General features: G+C 39.6%; 2 protein-coding genes across 4 annotated transcripts; one reads left to right on the top strand and one right to left on the bottom strand.

Moving 5' to 3' along the window:
- Positions 1 to 762: 762 nt before the first annotated feature.
- On the top strand, positions 763 to 12,566 carry ART4 (ADP-ribosyltransferase 4 (Dombrock blood group)). Of its 3 annotated transcripts, XM_032645989.1 has the most exons (4): positions 763 to 822; positions 1,140 to 1,470; positions 3,882 to 4,590; positions 12,028 to 12,566. In XM_032645989.1, the coding sequence occupies exons 2-4, from the start codon at positions 1,300 to 1,302 to the stop codon at positions 12,117 to 12,119; spliced, it is 972 nt and encodes a 323-aa protein (XP_032501880.1). In that variant the 5' UTR covers positions 763 to 822; positions 1,140 to 1,299; the 3' UTR covers positions 12,120 to 12,566. The 3 variants fall into 3 exon arrangements, with proteins under 3 accessions (XP_032501880.1, XP_032501879.1, XP_032501881.1); XM_032645988.1 differs by lacking the exon at positions 763 to 822 and having other exon boundaries at positions 870 to 1,470; XM_032645990.1 differs by lacking the exon at positions 763 to 822 and having other exon boundaries at positions 870 to 1,401.
- Positions 12,567 to 15,670: 3,104 nt separating this feature from the next.
- Positions 15,671 to 16,394, bottom strand: C10H12orf60 (chromosome 10 C12orf60 homolog). The gene is given in 2 exon segments (XM_032646975.1): positions 15,671 to 16,001; positions 16,003 to 16,394. Coding segments are annotated over 2 exon segments (723 nt in total).
- Positions 16,395 to 19,102: the final 2,708 nt, after the last annotated feature.

Genomic DNA, 19,102 nt, shown 5'->3' on the forward strand with positions numbered 1-19,102 from the left:
CTTTTCTAGATATTCTGAACTTTTGTTATGAGACATAACTGCTGTGATTATCAGAAAATTTAGTTTAAAAATATTTACTGCTGCTGAAAACAATACCAGAATTTCCGAGAACAGGATTTCATTTCCCTTCACAGTTAAATAATGAAAGTGTTAAGTGGGAAAGATTTGCAAGAAAAACAATTACCCCAAGGACTGGGAACAGAGGAAGGACGTTCAGACTAGAAAGGGAAGTGTCTAAGAGGAGGGTTTCATAAGACATTTATGCTGAATGAGCTCAGCACCCTGGAACCTGTTCTTGATCGATGTCACCTACTTCTGAGTGCTGTCAACTGCTCAGAGGCTGTCTTCTGACAGTAGTCATTTGGATTCGCTCCAGACTGAAATAGTGTGGATTGAGAATCTGATGCCTTTAGAAGGGAAAACATAGAAGATCTGTCATCTGAACAGGTATAATTTCTAGAGTGGACGGTTTCAAACGTGCAGTGGGAAAGCAGCAAAGAGAGCTTTCTTTTTGGCAGTAACCCTACTGTTTTGTTTTGTGGCAGTCCCTTCTGCGCAGGGCCTATCAGCAGTACCAGATGAGCCTAGCGTAGGCACACCTTGAGGTGGTATCTTCCCAGGGACCTGCACGAGCCAATCATATCACTCAAAGGCTGCAGCTCAAGATAAAACCACTTGGCCCCAAACACCATACAGTGCATGCCTTTGCCTGCTGCCTTTTCTTTTCTTTTATTTACTTATTCATTTTTGGCTGCCTGGGGTCTTCGTTGCTGCATGTGGGTTTTCTCCAGTTGCGGAGAGCGGGGGCTACTCGTTGTTGCGGTACGCACGGGCTCTAGGCATGGGGCTTCAGTAGTGGCGCAGGAGATTTGTTGCTCCGCGGCACGTGGGATCTTCCCTGACCACGTCTCGAACCCGTGTCCCCTGCATTGGCAGGCGGATTCTTAGCCACTGTGCCACCAGGGAAGCCCCTTCCTGCCTTCTTAAGAAAGTTAAGGCTAAGCTGGTGAGCCAGACCCATAACAAGACTTTGGAATTTCCCTGCATAGAGACTAGATCAGGATTTTTTTTAAGTTGGAAACTAATTTGAGTTCACTTCAGAATTCCTTACTTGGTGCACAATTCTGGCTATTCAACAGATTTCAGCTTTGCAAGTGAGTTCGAGTTGATTTCTTCCCTTGGAAACTGCTAGCTGGTGGTGGTCAACAGAAGTCTCAACATAGACATAGGCGAGGAAGGTTCTTGCTGAGACTCACCCCAAGAAAACCCCAAAGGAGCACCCTGAGAACTGATTCCAGGATGAAGCTGCAAGGGCGAAGAAGTGCTTTTAACACCAACAAATGCTGCCCTTTGACCAACAAATGCAGGAGGAGTCTTCTTCCAAATACTGTAGCCCCTGAGGTGAGAATCTGGCTCCTAAGAGGGCAACTTCCTCTACTGCTGCTGTGCTCAAGTCTGCAGAGACCCACGGTGAGTTACCACGGAGGAGGTGATCTCTTTATGATCAGGGCTCCAATGGAGCATTCTCCTGGTGCAACCTTTAGATGACCTTTAGTCCCTCGGGATGTAATTTCACTTAGACATTTTAACTAACATGTAATGCTGGCAAAGAGGGTTGAAAACGATTATTTAAAATTGTGGAGTTCTTTACAGTTTACAGATTTGGCATCACAGAAGCTAGAGGCATAGCATTTTTTTCTTGATTCTCCATAAAATTTAAGTAAAATATTGCTTCTGTAGGACAAATAATGCAAAATCAACCAAGTCTATTTGGCTTTATCCTGTATCATATGGATCAACTCAAAAGAGGTATTATAAAGTTCTCTATAATGAAAAATAACCTAATGTTAAGAGAAAACAGTTTCAGTGGGCCCAGACTCCTGCATCTTCCCATACATAGAAAAGCACTAAATTCCTTAATTTTAATGTCTGGTTTTCTTTAATTAACAGTAATCTTTTGATGTTCCGAGTACCTGCCCTTGGTTACAAAACTCCTATATATCCTAGCTCCCCCCTCATCTCCTCAGAGCAGTTCTCTCGGGGTTACTTGAGATGCCATCTCCCGGGCTTGAAGTCCTAAAAATTCCCACTGAATAAAACATAACTCTCAACTTAAAAAAAAAAAAAAAAGAAAGAAGACAGAATACCCATTTGATATCTAGTAATAGATTAAAGTTTTGGAGTTTACAAGGTTTGATAGAAGATATTTTTTATTTTGTTTTGGCTTAAATAGATTCTGTAGAACTATTTGCAAATCTGCTCTAAAGAATTATTGGTTAAAATCATTCAAGCAGTCTTAAAATTTTGTTCCAGTTTACACACAACTAGATGACTTCTCACCATAAATAACATAGTAAAAATACCAAATGGTATGCTTTTGAGTTCCAGCTACAACACTGTTGACATTCACTGGATGGAATTTTATCTCTTAATATGTTCCTTAGTAAGTACTGTTTATTAGGAAAGTATCATTTCTTTGCCCAGAAGGAAACACCTTGAAATTTAGATAACTGAAAAATATGGCTCTCAATTATGGACGGATGATACTTAATGAACTTGTCTTCAAATCTCTAACTTTAATTGAATACGCACTGGGTATCAATAAATAATATTCCATTGGCTACCCATGAGAAAATGTCTTTTTCCCACTCCTGATTTCTAAGAAGAAGGACTTTACCAGGAACCCCACTGACCTCTGTCCAACCCTCTCCTCACATCGCTCCCCTGGAGGTGGACAGACGTTACTTGACTGGTAACGTCAGGAAGAATAACTGGATATGCTGTGTTTGCTCTTCTTCCTCCTGGGAATTAACCCAACGGCAAAAGGCATGAGTTCTGTGTTCCTCCCATGGCAAGAATCTCACCTGGACAGGTTGCAATCCAATACTGCCTGCAGCTAAGTGGGCAAGTCAGCTCATTCTGGGGTTTACCTTTAACAAGCCCACCAGCCATCAGACCTAAAGATGGGTGCTCCAACATGTTCTCATTCAGTAGTAAAAATTATATTTTAGCCTTCGTATTTCAAGTCCTGAGCAGAGGAGAGGGTTGTCATTTACTGGGGGCCCCCTTGGAGAACCCGACATTACTCATCACTTAAGTTTTTTCTTAACTCAAAGCCAAAGGCTTAATATAGGTTTTAGGTATTCATAAAAGAGGTATTACTTATAACACCTGTGTGAGAATGTGAAGGGGTTAGGAGAGGAAACAGATAGTATAATTAAACTTTGATTATTAATTTTTTTCTTCAAAATACTCAATATGCAAAAAGACTTTTCACTGATACAAAAAGGGTCACTTCCTCCGTGGGGAGATGAGGTTTTTTTGCGCTTTCAGTAATATTTGTCAAACCAAATTCAACATCTAGCATGGGTCACAGATACAGGAAGGACTGGATCAGTGTAATTGTTATGAGTGAAACTTACTTCAGCAAATACTGATTTTGAGCAGACAACTCGGTCTTATACAGTGTAGCAAATCTGCTACCACACCGTAAAAATTTTAAAAACAGAAACCTCCATTAAATAGAGTCGGGAGACCAGAAAGGGGAGCTCTCATGCCCTGCGGCATAGCAGAGTCTAACAGGAAGAAGAAAAACACCTCTTCTTTCCTGGCAAGGACTGGGCGAATGTAAAGCCATGAACTCTCTGTTTACTATACCCTCCCATCTTCCTTTTCTTCTCTATGAAAGCATTCTTCTTCCCTTGCCCTGTAAGGACTTGTACGTGGCGCACCACAGTCGCAGAACCTGAACTGCACCTCTCTGCTGATCCTGAATAGACCTATCTTTGCTGGAGAAATACCTGGCACGCTATTTACTTCAGGCCAACAAGATTCACCATCGAATTTGAAAAATTAAAATCAAGATTTTTCTTTCCTTATAGGTCGCAGTTAAAATTGACTTTGACTTGGCACTGAGTTCCTTTGATGATCAGTACCAAGGCTGCAGCCAACAAGTCATGGAGGACCTGATTCAAGGGGATTATTTTACGAAAGAAATAGAATCTCGTAGGAATTACCACAGGGTCTGGCAACGTGCACACTTAACCTGGTTGAGACAAGGAAAAGCTCTCCCTGAGAACATGACTGTTACACATGCTGTGGCCATCTTGGTTTATTCATCGAACGACAGTGTTCGTTCAGACTTCTCCAGAGCCATGGCCAGTGCTGCTGGGTCTCCCCAGCAATATAAACATTCATTCCATTTCAAATACCTACACTACTACCTGACCACGGCAATCCAGCTGCTGAGGAAAGAGATTGTCACAAGGAATGACCCTCTGTGTTATGAGGTGCACCATGAGGTGAAGGGTGTTTACTTGGAAGCCCCCATGGGTGCCACCATTCGCTTTGGCCAATTCCTCTCCGCCTCTTTCCTGAGAGAAGAGGCACAGAAGTTTGGGGACCAAACTCTATTTACCATATTGACCTGCCTGGGGGCACCTGTACAAGACTTCTCTCTCAAAAAGGAGGTCCTGGTCCCTCCGTATGAGCTGTTTGAAGTTGTAAATACGAGCTACCACCCAAGAGGAAATTGGTTGCAATTGCAGTCAGCTGGGACCCAGAGTGCGTATAACTGTCAGCTGCTAAAAGGTATTGTTATTGATCCAAATTGAATCCACTCTTACCAGGATTGCAGGCCACCATTTATTTTTTAATCTTTTCAAAAAAATATTTATTTCTTTCTTTTAATTTTTTTTCTTTTTTTAATTTTTATTGGAGTATAGTTGATTTACAATGTTGTGTTAGTTTCAGGTGTACAGCAAAGTGAATCAGTTATACATATACATATACCCACTCTTTTTTAGATTCTTTTCCTATATAGGTCACTAGAGAGTATTGAGTAGAGTTCCCTGTGCTATACAGTAGGTCCTTATCAGTTATCTATTTTATATACAGTAGGGTGTATACATCAATCCCAATCTCCCAATTTATCCCTCCCCCCATTTTCCCTCCTGGTAACCATAAATTTGTTTTCTACATCCCTATTCTTTTATAAAAGTTGTTTTTCTGAGTGAGCTTGGGGGGAAAAGGCCAAAAACATGGATATTGGCCTTCAGTAATGGTGGAATTGGCAGATTAGAGAAAACTCACCTTGTTTCTTGGTTTCTCCTCTCTTCTTTCTCCTCAACTACCTGTAGGAAAATGTGCTTTGCAATGGCCCAGATACACAGGGCATTATAGACAGAGAAAGTAAATATCTCTACTGGAAAAGGTAGTGCATAAAACATAACATTTTACCTTCTCCCTCAAGCTCATTTTTTGTCATGGTCATTTCATGAAAAAGAAGTGCTAAAAATAAAGCAGGAGGTATGATTTACTCATCCACTCCTATCTTTTAATCGTCTTCTCTGTTCCAGGAACTGAGATAGGAGGACCCAGGTGATACAAAATGAAAAAAGCAAAATTACTATCCTAGGAGGATTTTTAGTCTAATGAGAAGTGGAAATATGAACAAATGTCTACACACAAAAGCACTAAGTATACACCAGATGTTTAAGCAATGGTTATGGTTGCTATGTGAAGGAAGACGCTCGTTCTCTCTGGGGAAAGTGAGAAGACTTCACAATAGGAGACCACTTGGGACTTGAAGTAGGAATGGGGGTTTTCAGTGAAAAAAGAGAGAAAAAGTCATTTCAAGCAGAAAAAGCATATACTGAATCACAGAGATTTCAAACAGCCTGGTATCTTCAGGGAAATTTTGAAATTCTGCATGGCTGGAATGTAGGGTGTGTAGGACAGAGGAAGAGGCCAAGAGTAGAAAGGAAGTAGGACACTGATAGGGGCTGGAGAGTTCTGATGGGGCCAGATTGTTTAAAAAAAACTCTTGTATTCCATGCCAAGGACTTTCAAACTCCGTGCTGTAGGTAGTGAGAAACCATTAGAAGTCTGTAAGGAATGGAGTATCAATCAGATCAGTATTGTAGCAAGAGCCTTGATGATATTGTGAAAAATGAACCAAAGCAGGAGAAATTAGAGTTATCACAATAAAAATACGTGTTAGTCTCTTTTTAGAAAAACATGTGGCTGATCCCATTTTATCTTTGTATGTTGTCAGCCACAGTCGTTTGACGGAGCAAATGCTGTGCAAATTCGGTAGCAAATGCCGTACCCTGTTTGATTCAGAAAGAGGAAGACTGTCCTTATCCACATGTGCATTCGTTTACACTCAAAGTCAACTGCAACCCAGCTAGAGGGTCTACCTTTGAAATATTCCCGAATCTTCCTCTACTCCATCATCACTGCTGCTGTTAATCATTCAGCCTGTCAGCGTTTCTCAACACATCAGGGCTGCAGTGTTGCAAATGTCCTCAAACTGGCATCCACACTGAGGTCAAGGTCCTGCTCACTCTGGCCTATCTGTAAGGCCAGAGACAGTCATTTCCATTAACTGATAAGTAACACTCTGCTTATTCCAACATCCTGGAGCAGTATTAGATTGATGCAAACATGAACAATGGGAGAAGGGAGGTGGCATGTTTTTCTTATCTGAGAGTCCTTCACTGGGAGGGAGTAAGGTCAGTGGTCTCCCCAGCCCTGTTTTTCTAGATGGCTGTCGCTGCCCACTTGACTTCTGACCAATCACCTGGACTAACCATTAACCTCAGCCTGGGGAATTCACAGAATCTAATTTCTCACGAAACTGGAATCCTCTCAGGAAACTGTTTCTTCTCCTTTTGATTTTTTCACCAGCAGAAGCCACAAACTATTCTATGTCCCCAAAAGTCCCTATGAGCCAGTGACTTATGTTTCCTCTCCGGTTCCCTTTTAATCTGACAGACGCAATATGTGAAAAACAACATGAAGCCGTTTAAAATGGCTCAGCCAGGGACACTGCAGTTCTCCCGATGAAGAGACAGTAGATGAAAGAGCAGAGCTTCCCCAGTCCTTCGATGCATTTCAAAATTGCTTCCATTAAGTTGTAACTGAAGTTCTCAAGTTCAAAGAATTCCTAGGAATCTGTGGCCTTCAAAGAGTCAAAAGGTCAAATTGGTAGCATAACTCATTGACGGGAGTGAGTTGGCAAAAGAAAAATTGTTTAAGACATTCTAAACCAATAGCTTTCTCTTCTAATTCTTCTCTCACCCCTCACATGACCTATACTTGTTACCATAGAAACATGTTTTCAGGCCCAGTGGAAGACTTAAAATATGTTATGTTAGTTATTTGTCCTTAACTGTTGCTTCTTTCAGCAACATAATCTATGCCAAAAATCTGTAGACACACAAATACATGTTCTGTTCTGTATCATTGGAGTCACAAAGAAGAGGGGTTTATTTGCGAAAATGTTTCACATAATTAAAATTCTTAAGCATGCTTCTAGAAAAAAATGTAGTCAATTGTTTGTGGTCAGTGTGGTTTTACATGTTAATCTTGCCAGTTACTAACAGTGAGAATACAGGCAAATGGCTTAGTCTCTCTGTGCCTCAGTTTCTTTATATGTAAATGGGAATAATTTTTAAGAATAAAACTTACCTTGTAAGATTCCGGTGAAGAGAAAATGAAGGAACGCATGCAAAAGCTCTTAGAACCGTATGTGACACATGTAAGTAAGTAATCAAAACTCTTTGGCTACTATTACTATTATAAGTCTTTATTTTATTAACTTACTGTTTCCTATTTTCTTTTACTCTGGGTTTCAGTTATCCCAAAGTCATTTTCCCAATTTTTTTTTTTTTTTTTTTTTTATGCGTTACGCGGGCCTCTCACTGTTGTGGCCTCTCCCGCTGCGGAGGACAGGCTCCGGACGCGCAGGCTCAGCGGCCATGGCTCACGGGCCCAGCCGCTCCGCGGCATGTGGGATCTTCCCAGACCGGGGCACGAACCCGTGTCCCCTGCATCGGCAGGCGGACTCCCAACCACTGCGCCACCAGGGAAGCCCCCATTTTCCCAATTTGTGGCATCACACTTACCTTGAGGTAGCGTGTCTGTCTCAGACGAATGGATGAAAGAATGAGTAATTGGATGAATCTGGAGACCACAGGGCATGATGGGTAGAGCAGAGATGGTGGAACCAGTGAGAGCTGGGCATATGTTAGTAGCTCTGTGGCCTTGTGCAAATGACAACTCTGAGCCTGTTTCTTCATTTATAATATGGGGGCAATACTTGCCTGGAGGGAATGTTGTGATAGCACTTGTTACCCACCCTCTCAAACACAATTGAAAAATTCTGGGAAAGTACTTTACACATGGAGCTGGGATAACAGTTTAATGGCACAAATGTCTACTTCAGTAATATTGACAGTTAGAATAGAAAGAAAGGAAGAGACAGAAGAAACACATTTTTTTTTTGGCCATGCCATGCGGCTTGCGGGATCTTAGTTCCCCCACCAGGAATAGGACCCGGGACCCCTTCAGTGGAAGCACGGAGTCTTAACCACTGGACCGCCAGGGAAGTCCCATAGACAATATTCTAAAAGAATAACACTCATCACTCTAAATTTTGACAGAAAGAGGTTGTAGGTAACATTTACCACCAAATAAGATTAACTAGATATACTGCTTGTCACTTTTACCTTTTTTCTTTTGCTTTTTTTCAAGAGATTGAATACGTATTTCTGAACAATCTAACTCACAGATTCAGACTTCATGAGAGAAAAGGCATAATAATTATGCATTTCTCCCCAGACTGTATACCTAAGGCAGAGGTGACCAAATTCAGGTTATAATACACCAATAAAATGGTATTTGTATAGAAATTTAGTTTACAAAAGGCTTTCACACACATTATCTGTTTAATTCTTACAACCACCTGTACTTTGGGCTGTTGACCCCCCTATAATGATGTGAACACTGAGGATTAGAAAGGTTAAATGGTTTCTGTAAGATTATTCAAGCAGGTTATAAATAACAAAAGTGAGACCGCTTCCCATTTTTTCTGACAAAAAGTCCAGGACAATTTTCTCTGTAGGTCACTTTCAGGAGATTTATTTTGTCATTCAAAAATGTTATTGAGAACCTAAAATTGGCTTCAATCTTCTGTGCTCTGACTATTGACATTATAAACACCCTTCACATTCATATAAATATACAAATATGTTCACACAAATGTATATATAACAAGATAATAGTTGATCTTTTCACATGCATTTAACTAGTGTTTTTCATCTTAACCTACTTTATTACATTATTAAAGACTGACGGCCATGACCTACTGAACTGATGTCACAAACCATTAATGGACTCACAACCTCCAATTTGAAAAGTACTGTCTTAGGGACAGAGGGAATAAAAAGCATTGAATAGTCTAGAAGAAAAGTAAAGACAAATACAAAAGTAAAGTTAATGTGAGTTGTTCTGAAATGAGAAATTTTGTAGATTGTAATTAATTTAATTCACAGATTTTTTTCATTTATTCTCCTAAATATATTGTCTGCCTGTGTGAAAATAATAATAATAATAATGTGAGGTAGAAATGATAATGACCATATGAGAGGTAGAGAAAAAGTATCAAGAGAGTTAGGAAAGAAAAGTTACTTTAACCTGAGAAAATAAAATTAAAATAAGCTATTTTTAATATCCTACTTATTATGAAGGGTGCTTAAGAGGTGGTTTTGAAGGATGAGTATGATTACCACATGGTCATGTCTCTATGTTTGTCTCTTACTTGAACATTAGCCTAATCACAGTGAAGCAAAGTGAAGAGTAGTAGTGGTGATCATAGTATTTCCAAAAACCTGGAGGTGCTCTCATTTTACAGGTGAGAAAACTGAGGCCCAGTGAAAGTAACAAAAATGATCACAGTCAAGCATCTAGGGGTAGAGCTTCAATACCAAAGCCAATCACACCCTCACATCATAATCTTTCTCTGTTATATTGTTTCCTTGTCAGTCAGTTGCTGACAACTCTTCAGTAGAATCTTATCCCACGAAGAAGTGAGAAAGGGTGGGGTTAGAGGTCCTTGTGATCTCTAGCCTCAATGAAGAGAAAACAAAACAGAAAATGCTTAAGAATCATTCTAAGGGGTGACCTGCTAAAGTGGTATTGATTGTTCCTAGGTCCCTGTGAGAATTCAGATAATACAATTTTAACACAAACTTTGACAAAAGCTTAGAAATAAGTATGCATTATTAATTTTTCTTATCTAAGAAAAGTGGGGTTTTGAAAATTACTGTTGGTAATTTTCCAAATAGAAATTCCAGGAAACTCAAGGGATCTTATATATTATGTGGAAGCAATGGGAAAGTATTTCCCCATCCTCTGATCATCCTATCAAACAATATGGTCATCAAACAATTGAGGCAATCACAGCGTTGAATGATTTTCTACCTCAAATGTCTTTTCTATGCTAAATAATCAGCAAAGGCTGGTTGAAAAGGAGATTCCACTCTTTAGAGCATTTTTAAAATTTTACTTATTTATTTTATTTATTTTATTTTTGGCTGCATTGGGTCTTCATTACCGCACATGGGCCCTCTCTAGTTGTGGCGAGCGGGGGCTACTCCTCACCGTGGCGCACGGGCTTCTCATTGCAGTGGCTTCTCTTGTGGCAGAGCACAGGCTCTAGGCACGCGGGCTCAGTAGTTGTGGCTCGTGGGCTCTAGAGCGCAGGCTCAGCAGCCGTGGCACACAGGCTTAGCTGCTCCGCGGCACGTGGGATCCTCCTGGACCAGGGCTTGAACCCGTGTCCCCTGCATTGGCAGGCAGACTCCTAACCACTGCACCACCAGGGAAGCCCTAGACGATTTTTTTTAAAGGTTTACATCTTGCATCTCATTCTATATCCTTATCCCATTGTACTCCCAGTTAGTAGTTACACCTGACAATAATTTTTTATATTTCAGTGTTTCTTCCATCAGCCACATCTTAGCAGCTGCTAACCTTTCCCATGAAGAGTGTGTACGTGTAGGCAGTACACACACACACACACACACACACACACACACACACACTAAACAGGACTGTGTGAATTGTTTTTGCTCACCTTGTAATAAAAAAAATTTGATGAATGTACTTGCAATATATGGAGAGATAATACAGTGGTTCAAAATACAGAGTTGAGCCAGACTGCCTAAGTTTGATGGCTGCCTATACTACTTACTAGATGAGTGATGTTTGACAAGTTTCTTCACATCTCTGTGTCACAGTTTTATCAACTAAAAAATGAGGATAATGAGGATAAATGCCTCATAGTTTTTGTGTGGATTAAATGAGTTAATTTATAGCAAGTACTTAAAAAGATCCCAGCACAGAATAAGCCTTTAATCAATGTTCACTTTCATAATGGTGATAAAGTTGGTGATAATTAAGATGGGGATGATGGTAACGGTAATAATTCTGCTGCCGATGATGATAAAGATGGGAAATCCAGAGATCTCTACCTCCAACTTGCTGGGTACCCTGAGGTACACCTCTTAACCTCTTGGTACCTGTTTTATCATCTGCAAAATAAGCAAGCTGTCAGTTTGAGAACTCTAAGAGAGAATATTTTTTTTCAAGTGGCTAGCTTCACACTATTTACAATAGCCAGGACATGGAAGCAACCTAAATGCCCATCGACAGAGGAATGGATAAAGAAGATGTGGCACATATATACAACGGAATATTACTCAGCCATAAAAAGGAACGAAATTGGGTCATTTGTAGAGATGTGGATGGACCTAGAGACTGTCATACAGTCTCTTACTTACTTCAGTAAGTCAGAAAGAGAAAAACAAATATTGTATATTAAAGCATATATGTGGAATCTAGAAAAGTGGTACAGATGAACTGGTTTGCAAGGCAGAAATACAGACACAGATGTAGAGAACAAACATATGGACACAAGAAGGGAAAGTGGCGGGGCGGATGGGATGAATTGGGAGACTGGGATTGACATGTATACACTAATATGTATAAAATAGATAACTAATAAGAGCCTGCTGTATAAAAAATAAATTAATTAATTTTCTAAAAAGTGCGAGCTTCAACTATTTTTGTTAGGAATTTTCTAAGTTTAAAAAGTGAACCAAAGGAGAAATGAGGTGGTTTTTTTAAAAAAATCTCTGCTAAAACATCTCTAACTCTTTTTATGTTTTTTTGTTTTCACAGCTTCCAGCAAAAAGTGCATCCCTATTCCCGTAGTTATTGCTTCTCTCTCATTTTTGACCTGTGTCATCATCTCTTCCAAAAGTAGAGCATAAAAAAAGGTTGTGGTTTTTGCCTTCCCTGTACCCTTTTGCTTTATTCCAGTCAGGGCACCCTGAATCCCCGTAGAGAATTATTCCGCCCAGCTATCAACTGATTCAGAACTGGCTCAGTCCACTGCCTATGGGTAGACCTGTAGGTATATTTCTTCTTCATGGATACAGAGATTCATGTTGGATAGAAATGACTCAGTCTGAGCCTGTGAGACATAATCAGGGTACTTTATTGGGATTGGGGCTGGGTGTGGGGTGGGGGCCACTTTTTATTTTGAGTGGAGAATAGTGAAAGCAGAATATGAGTCTAGAATCGCTAGCAGCTGTCTTGACACTGAGAAGAGAGCCCCTGTCTTCCTGAGAACGGAGCTAACACAATGAAAGAAGAGCTGAGAAATGAAAAGAAAGTGAATCTTGGCGAGAGTCTATGTGCCCCTAAATCCAACTGTGCCTGAAACTGGATACCATGGGCTTTTTCATTACATAAATCAATAAATTATATTTTTGCTTCAATAATTTGAATTAAATTTTCTGTCTCAAACAATTGAAGGAGTGTTATGATGAATACAATGATTTTCCCTTATTTTTTAATTTAATGATCCTAAATATTAGGAACAAATCAGAGACTCTTGAGTTAGAAAGCAAAGGACAAATTCATCAAATGAGAAAGTGTTGAGCCCCAGAGCCCTACTAAAGGTGTGAAATTTCTTTAGAGATGTTTTTTCCCTGATGTCAAGCAATTTTATTATTTAAAAAAAATTTTTTAGAGATTTTTATCAGCATTCAAGACCACACCAATGTAGAAACCCAAGAAACAAAAGGGAAAGTTAATGAAAGATGTTAGTGGAGTCTCATTCACTGTCAGTAATGGGGTGTTGCACACAGGTTTCTTCTAAAATATTACAAAAGTTAGAATTTAAACTCATATGTTAATTCACAGAGGACTTTATGGCAAATTAGATTTTAAGCCTTCACCACAAATTTAAGCACATTTGTTAGGAAAACAAGTGTATGTATGTGGAGATAAAGGAGAAAAAAAAATCTAATTACCAAGGAAATATCAGAGATATATTGAGTCCCCATTATGTGCAAACAGTTAAAAAGAAGTATAAATCATCGAACTTCACAGCTGGAGATGTTCTCCGACTCTTCTTTCAGGTAGTAGACAAGATAAGTGGGGTGATGGGGGATTGCTAGGTCTCTAAAGACCCTACTAATTGGGCTAAACGGGGTGAAGATGAGAGCTAGTTCCATACCTATGAATTCTGAAAGTCCAGGCTACTTAGCTCCTCTGAGATTTAGATAAGAAGCAAGCATTTTTTTTAAAGAGAAAATAGGATTTAAATTTTTAAACGAAAAAATGTTTAGGGCTTCCCTGGTGGCGCAGTGGTTGAGAGTCCGCCTGCCGATGCAGTGGATACGGGTTCGTACCCCGGTCCAGGAAGATCCTACATGCCGCGGAGCAGCTGGGACAGTGAGCCATGGCCTCTGAGCCTGCACGTCCGGAGCCTGTGCTCCGCAGCGGGAGAGGCCACAACAGTGAGAGGCCCGCGTACCGCAAAAAAAAAAAAAAGTTTAAATGAGGAAAAATCTTAGGTATTCTCAGAAAGGAAAATTCCAATAGAGAACTAGAATTAACTGCTTTTAAAGTAAGTAGTAAATTCCATACTTCTTAAAAAGAAAAAAATACAACTAGAGTTATTGTCTTTCTTATTCCTAACAAAGTTTCTATTAGGTATCATGTGAAATATGGCAATCTTTTTTTTTAACTGGAGTAAAATCACTTTACAATGTTGTGTTAGTTTCTGCTGTACACTGAAGTGAATCAGCTATATGTATACCTGTATCCCCTCCCTCTTGGACCTCCCTCCCCACCCCATCCCACCCATCTAGATCATCACAGAGCACCGAGCTGAGCTCCCTGTGCTATATACAGCAGGTTCCCACTAGCTATCTATTTCACACATGGTAGTGTATATATGTCAATCCTAATCTCCCAATTCATCCCACTCTTCCCTTCCCTCCTGTGTCCACCCATCTGTTCTCTACGTCTGTGTCTCTATTCCTGCCCTGCAAATAGGTTCATTTGTACCATTTTCTAGATTCCACATATATGCGTTAATGATACGATACTTGTTTTTCTCTGACTTACTTCACTCTATGACAGACTCTAGGTCCACCGCATCTCTACAAATGACCCAATTTCGTTCCTTTTGATGGCTGAGTAATATTCCATTGTATATGTGTGCCACATCTTCTTTATCCATTCATCTGCTGATGGACACTTAGTTTGTTTCCACATCCTGGCTATCGTAAGTAGTGCTGCAATGAACATTGGGGTACATGTGTCTTTTTGAATTATGGTGTTCTCAGGGTATATGCCCAGTAGTGGGATTGCTGGGTCAGATGGTAGTTCTATTTTTAGTTTTTTAAGGAACTGCCATACTGTTCTGCCCAGTGTCTGTATCAATTTACATTCCCATCAACAGTGCAAGGGGGTTCCCTTTTCTCCACACCCTCTCCAGCATTTATTGTTTGTAGGTTTTTGATGATGGCCATTCTGACCAGTGTGAGGTGATACCTCATTGTAGTTTTGATTTGCATTTCTCTAATAATTAGTGATGTTGAGCAACTTTTCATGTACCTCTTGGCCATCTGTATGTCTTCTTTGGAGAAATGTCTATTTAGGTCTTCCACCCATTTTTTGATTGGGTTGTTTGTTTTTGAAATATGGCAATCTTGAGAGCATACACTCACTTACAGTTCATGAGAGCTCAAGACTTTTTGGTAGACAAATGGATTTGTCTAACGTTTTTCCCCAATACAAGCACATCTCAGAAATCCTACTTCTATTATGGTCAAGTAACAAGCACTAGGTCTTTTTTTGTGTAAAATGTTAGAGCAGTTCCATTTTTCAACCTCTATTATCTCCTAATCATAAGACTTCAGTAGGAGACAAAGAATAACTCATCTGCTCTGGTCTTATTCACATAGGCAAGAAAATGCTATTACTCCTCATTCATTATTCTTATTTACTTCTGGATAAATCATATCAAAAGTATTTAGTGATGGCTTATGATAGGCAAGCCACTGAAGTGTACAGAAATTGGTATATGAGTGACAAAAATGCAAAAGTTTTGTTTCCTAGGCCTGAACCAGATTATTTAGTGATAGTGTATACATTTACCTGGAACTCACACTGTAGGAACTAGAAATAGAATTACTAAGAGTGGGAATTAGTTGAGGGTTATTTCAATTATGCTTTAAGATGAAATACAATGTTTAGAAACATCCTCAAATATAATACCATACTTGATTTTTTTGAACAATATATTCTTTTCAGTAACTGCCATTTCAAGCAGGGTTTCTTTGACTATTTATTTTTATTTGAATAAAGCAAAACTTGAGGAAAATAGTTTGCCAGGTGACTATTCTTCAAACTCATGTCCCAACAGACCACATGTCTGCCATCCAAGGTCTTAGAAAGTACTATAAAAGCTCGCAGGATTTGAATTGGTTTTCTGACAGAAATGAGCACTACTGTTGCACTCCTACTATTCCTTGGCTTTCTTAAACACAGAAACCTTGGTTTCCATAGTTTTTATGGCTTTTTGGAGGATCTCTAAAATTGGTCTCATGGTTTTGACAATTTGCTCCATCTGATCTGCAGCTGACTCGATGGTATCCTTGGCATTCTCAGTGTTTAGTGCATCCTGCAACTTTTTCAAGGTGTCTATTGTAGTGGCTTTGGATGGACCAGGACTTGGGCTTTTCTCAGATGTGGTATCATCTGATTGCTCTTTGGTGTCTTTTCTATAGACGTCACTTAACTGAAGATTCATGATGGGATATTTCATCAAGAGTGAAAGAGAAGATCTCAGGGATGTTACCATTATTCAGCACAGAGGCAATGACCGGTGTAGGGACATTTTTGAACATTCCTTTGGCTGACTGTTGCAACTCCTTTACACTGCTACTCTTCTCAAGCATAGAGCACATAGCTGTTGCAATCTTGGAACATAAAGGTTCACTTTGCATTCTGTCCTGCTTTGCCACCACTGCAGATTGCAACTCCTTAAAAGTTTTGAGCATCTGTTCAAAGACATCCTTAACATTACCATCTTCTTTCACAGCCATTAAGGAGATCTGAGTGTTCATACTGCCGTTAAACAATTCGGTGAGTGCATTTGTGAAGGAAACAAGATCGTGCATGCGAAAGAGGAACGTTTTGGCAGCTTGAACGAGCCTCTCTTTATCCTTTTCTGACCCTGAAGACATTTCTTCAGCAGAAATGTTTCAGCACTGTAAAACAAGTAGTAATCCAAATGAAAACTAAAAGTATATTTGTCAACCACAAAGAGACTGAAAGTATAATCCGAACATGAGAATAACTCTTATCAAAGGTTGGAAAGCTATACAAGCTTCAAAACAGAAATGATCTTGTGCTTTAATAAAAAATAGTTAAAACAGAGTAGAATCGGGGGGTTTCATTAAATTTAAACCACATATCAAATATTGCATGGTAGATCCTGAATTGGATATGCTAACATATGGAATGACAGTATTCTCAGGTATTACCCTCAATACCCATCCAATCTAGTGAAAAAGATTGGATAAAACATTAAAAATTACATAGAGGGGCTCTGGTTTCAGTTAAGATAGAGCAAGCACACACCATCCAATCATTCCCACTGATGACAACTAAAAATCACGGACAGAATATATAAACTATCAAGTAACTCTGAAAGGTGGGTAACAGCGACTGAGGAGGTAGAGAATGCAATATTCCAAAGAAGATCAAGGCCATCTAATACAAACTCCCAATGTCTGTCCTGTCCTTTATGTACTTTCATTAAAACTTGTCTTCTTCTGCAATAGAGAAAAATGTTAATGTCTCTAACCAATGTTCACAATCCTCTTTTGGTATTTCCTCTAGAATTCTGCTCTATCAATCATCTCCCCTTTTCTCTTGTGCTGTGAACTGAAGTCCTCCCAAAATTCATGTGTTGACACCCTGATTTCCAGTATGACTGTAATTGGAGACAGGTCCTTTAGGACGTAATTAAAGTTAATGAAGTAATAAGGGCAGGGCTCTGGTACGATAGGATTAGTGTCCTTGTAAGAGGAGACACCAGAGAGCTCCCTCCCTCACTCTCTCCACCTTGTGAGGATGCAGCAAGAAGGTGACTGCCTGCAAATCAGGAAGAGAGCCCTCACCAAAAACTGAATGGGCTGGTACTTTGATCTTATATTTCCCAGACTCCAGAGCTGTGAGAAAATAAAACTTCTGCTGTCCAAGCCCCCAGTCTATGGTATTTTGTTATGACAGCCCAAGCTGACTAATACATCTTGCATCCTCCATCACTCCCTGTTTATTTTTCCTTCTCCTTTAACTATGTACATACTCAGTTCCCTATTCAGTTGGTTAGGATTCCAGGCTTTCACTGCTGTGGCCTGTGTTCAATCCCTGGTCAGGGAATTGAGATCCTGCAAGCCACATGGCGCAGCAAAAAAACAAAAACAACTGCCCTATTCAGTTAAAAAAAAAAAGTTTGACTCTGATTTCTCTTCAAGTAATGATTCCATCTCACTCCTTCCTTTAATTCTCAAATTTCTCAAGAGAGAGATTCTTTACGTCATTGTAATTTATTCTACCCCTCACTATTTTCCTGTAGGGCATCAATAAGTTCTAATTATCAAATCTCTTGGCCTATTTCCAGGCCTTAACCATCTTGAGTTCTCTGCATTATTAAAATTGCTGAATACCTCTTCCTACTTCAAGATTTTTTCCTCTTGAGGGCTCCATGATGCTGTATAACTCTGGTCCTTCTATATCCTCTCTAAGCATATATTTATTTTATAGGTTTCTCTTCCTTATACCACCAATGCCTTTCCAGTCTCCTAAGCGCCGCAAGGCTGTGTTTTTGGCCCCCATTATATTGTACACTTTCTCCTTTCAAGATCCAATAACTACAAATGCCATCTGTATGCAGATGACTCCTAAACTTCATGGCGTAGGTTCAGCAATTCTCCTGATCTCCAGATCTATATTTCCAACTACCTACTGGTCATCTCCACATAGTGACTGCACCAGTATGTGCCACACAATTATCCAAAACTGCTCTCACCTCCTCAGAAAACACTTTCTCCTCTTAATCTTTGCCTCATTATTGAGGTTCAAATCCCTTTTCCTTTTCTCTTCCCCATATTAAATCAGTCCCTAAAATTTGTTAACTCCCTTTGAACTTATTTCAATCCATCCCCTCCCTTCCATTCCCATAACTACTACTCCAGTTAACTCTCATCTAGACAACTTTAATGGTCTCACATTTTATCTCAATATTTTTGTCAAGGGGTCACAAACTGGCAATCCACAGGCAAAATCTAACCCGCAGATATGCTTCGTTTGACCTACCACAGTGTATTCTCAAATTTTTTATCAGTTGCAAATTTAAAAATTGAAACATAGAAATCTGGATTTCTACTGACTATTGAAAAAATGAAATTAACTGGCAGCATTAAGTCCTTTTCCTGAGTTGGAGAAATTTCCTAGAGCTGAGGTTGTCTCCTTTAGACTAGACATTCACCCTCTATATCCTATTGTCTTACACTAAGTGTTTCAATTACTTACATATCTTGTCCAGTTACTACAGGCATTGGAGTTGGTAACCCATGTTTTATTGTCCATACCCACTAATCCAGTTTGTATAAACTGACTTTCCTGAAATCCAAACCTCCTAATATTATCCCATAACCAAAAACCTTCGATGGTTCAGTATTGCCTAGAGAATAAAATACAATTTCCTAGCATGGCATCTAAGGCCATCAACAAACTGCTCTCAACTTTCCACTACTTGCATTCCCTTCACTGCTCCCACATATACTCTGTGCCACCAGCATAGTGGGTTAATTTTGTTCCCTGAAAATGCTCCACAGCTTTTTGTTCACAGTTTTCCCTTCACCCGCATCATCTCCTTCATACCCCA

Source organism: Phocoena sinus, chromosome 10 (genome assembly GCF_008692025.1).
Source record: "Phocoena sinus isolate mPhoSin1 chromosome 10, mPhoSin1.pri, whole genome shotgun sequence".
Lineage (NCBI taxonomy): Eukaryota > Metazoa > Chordata > Mammalia > Artiodactyla > Phocoenidae > Phocoena > Phocoena sinus.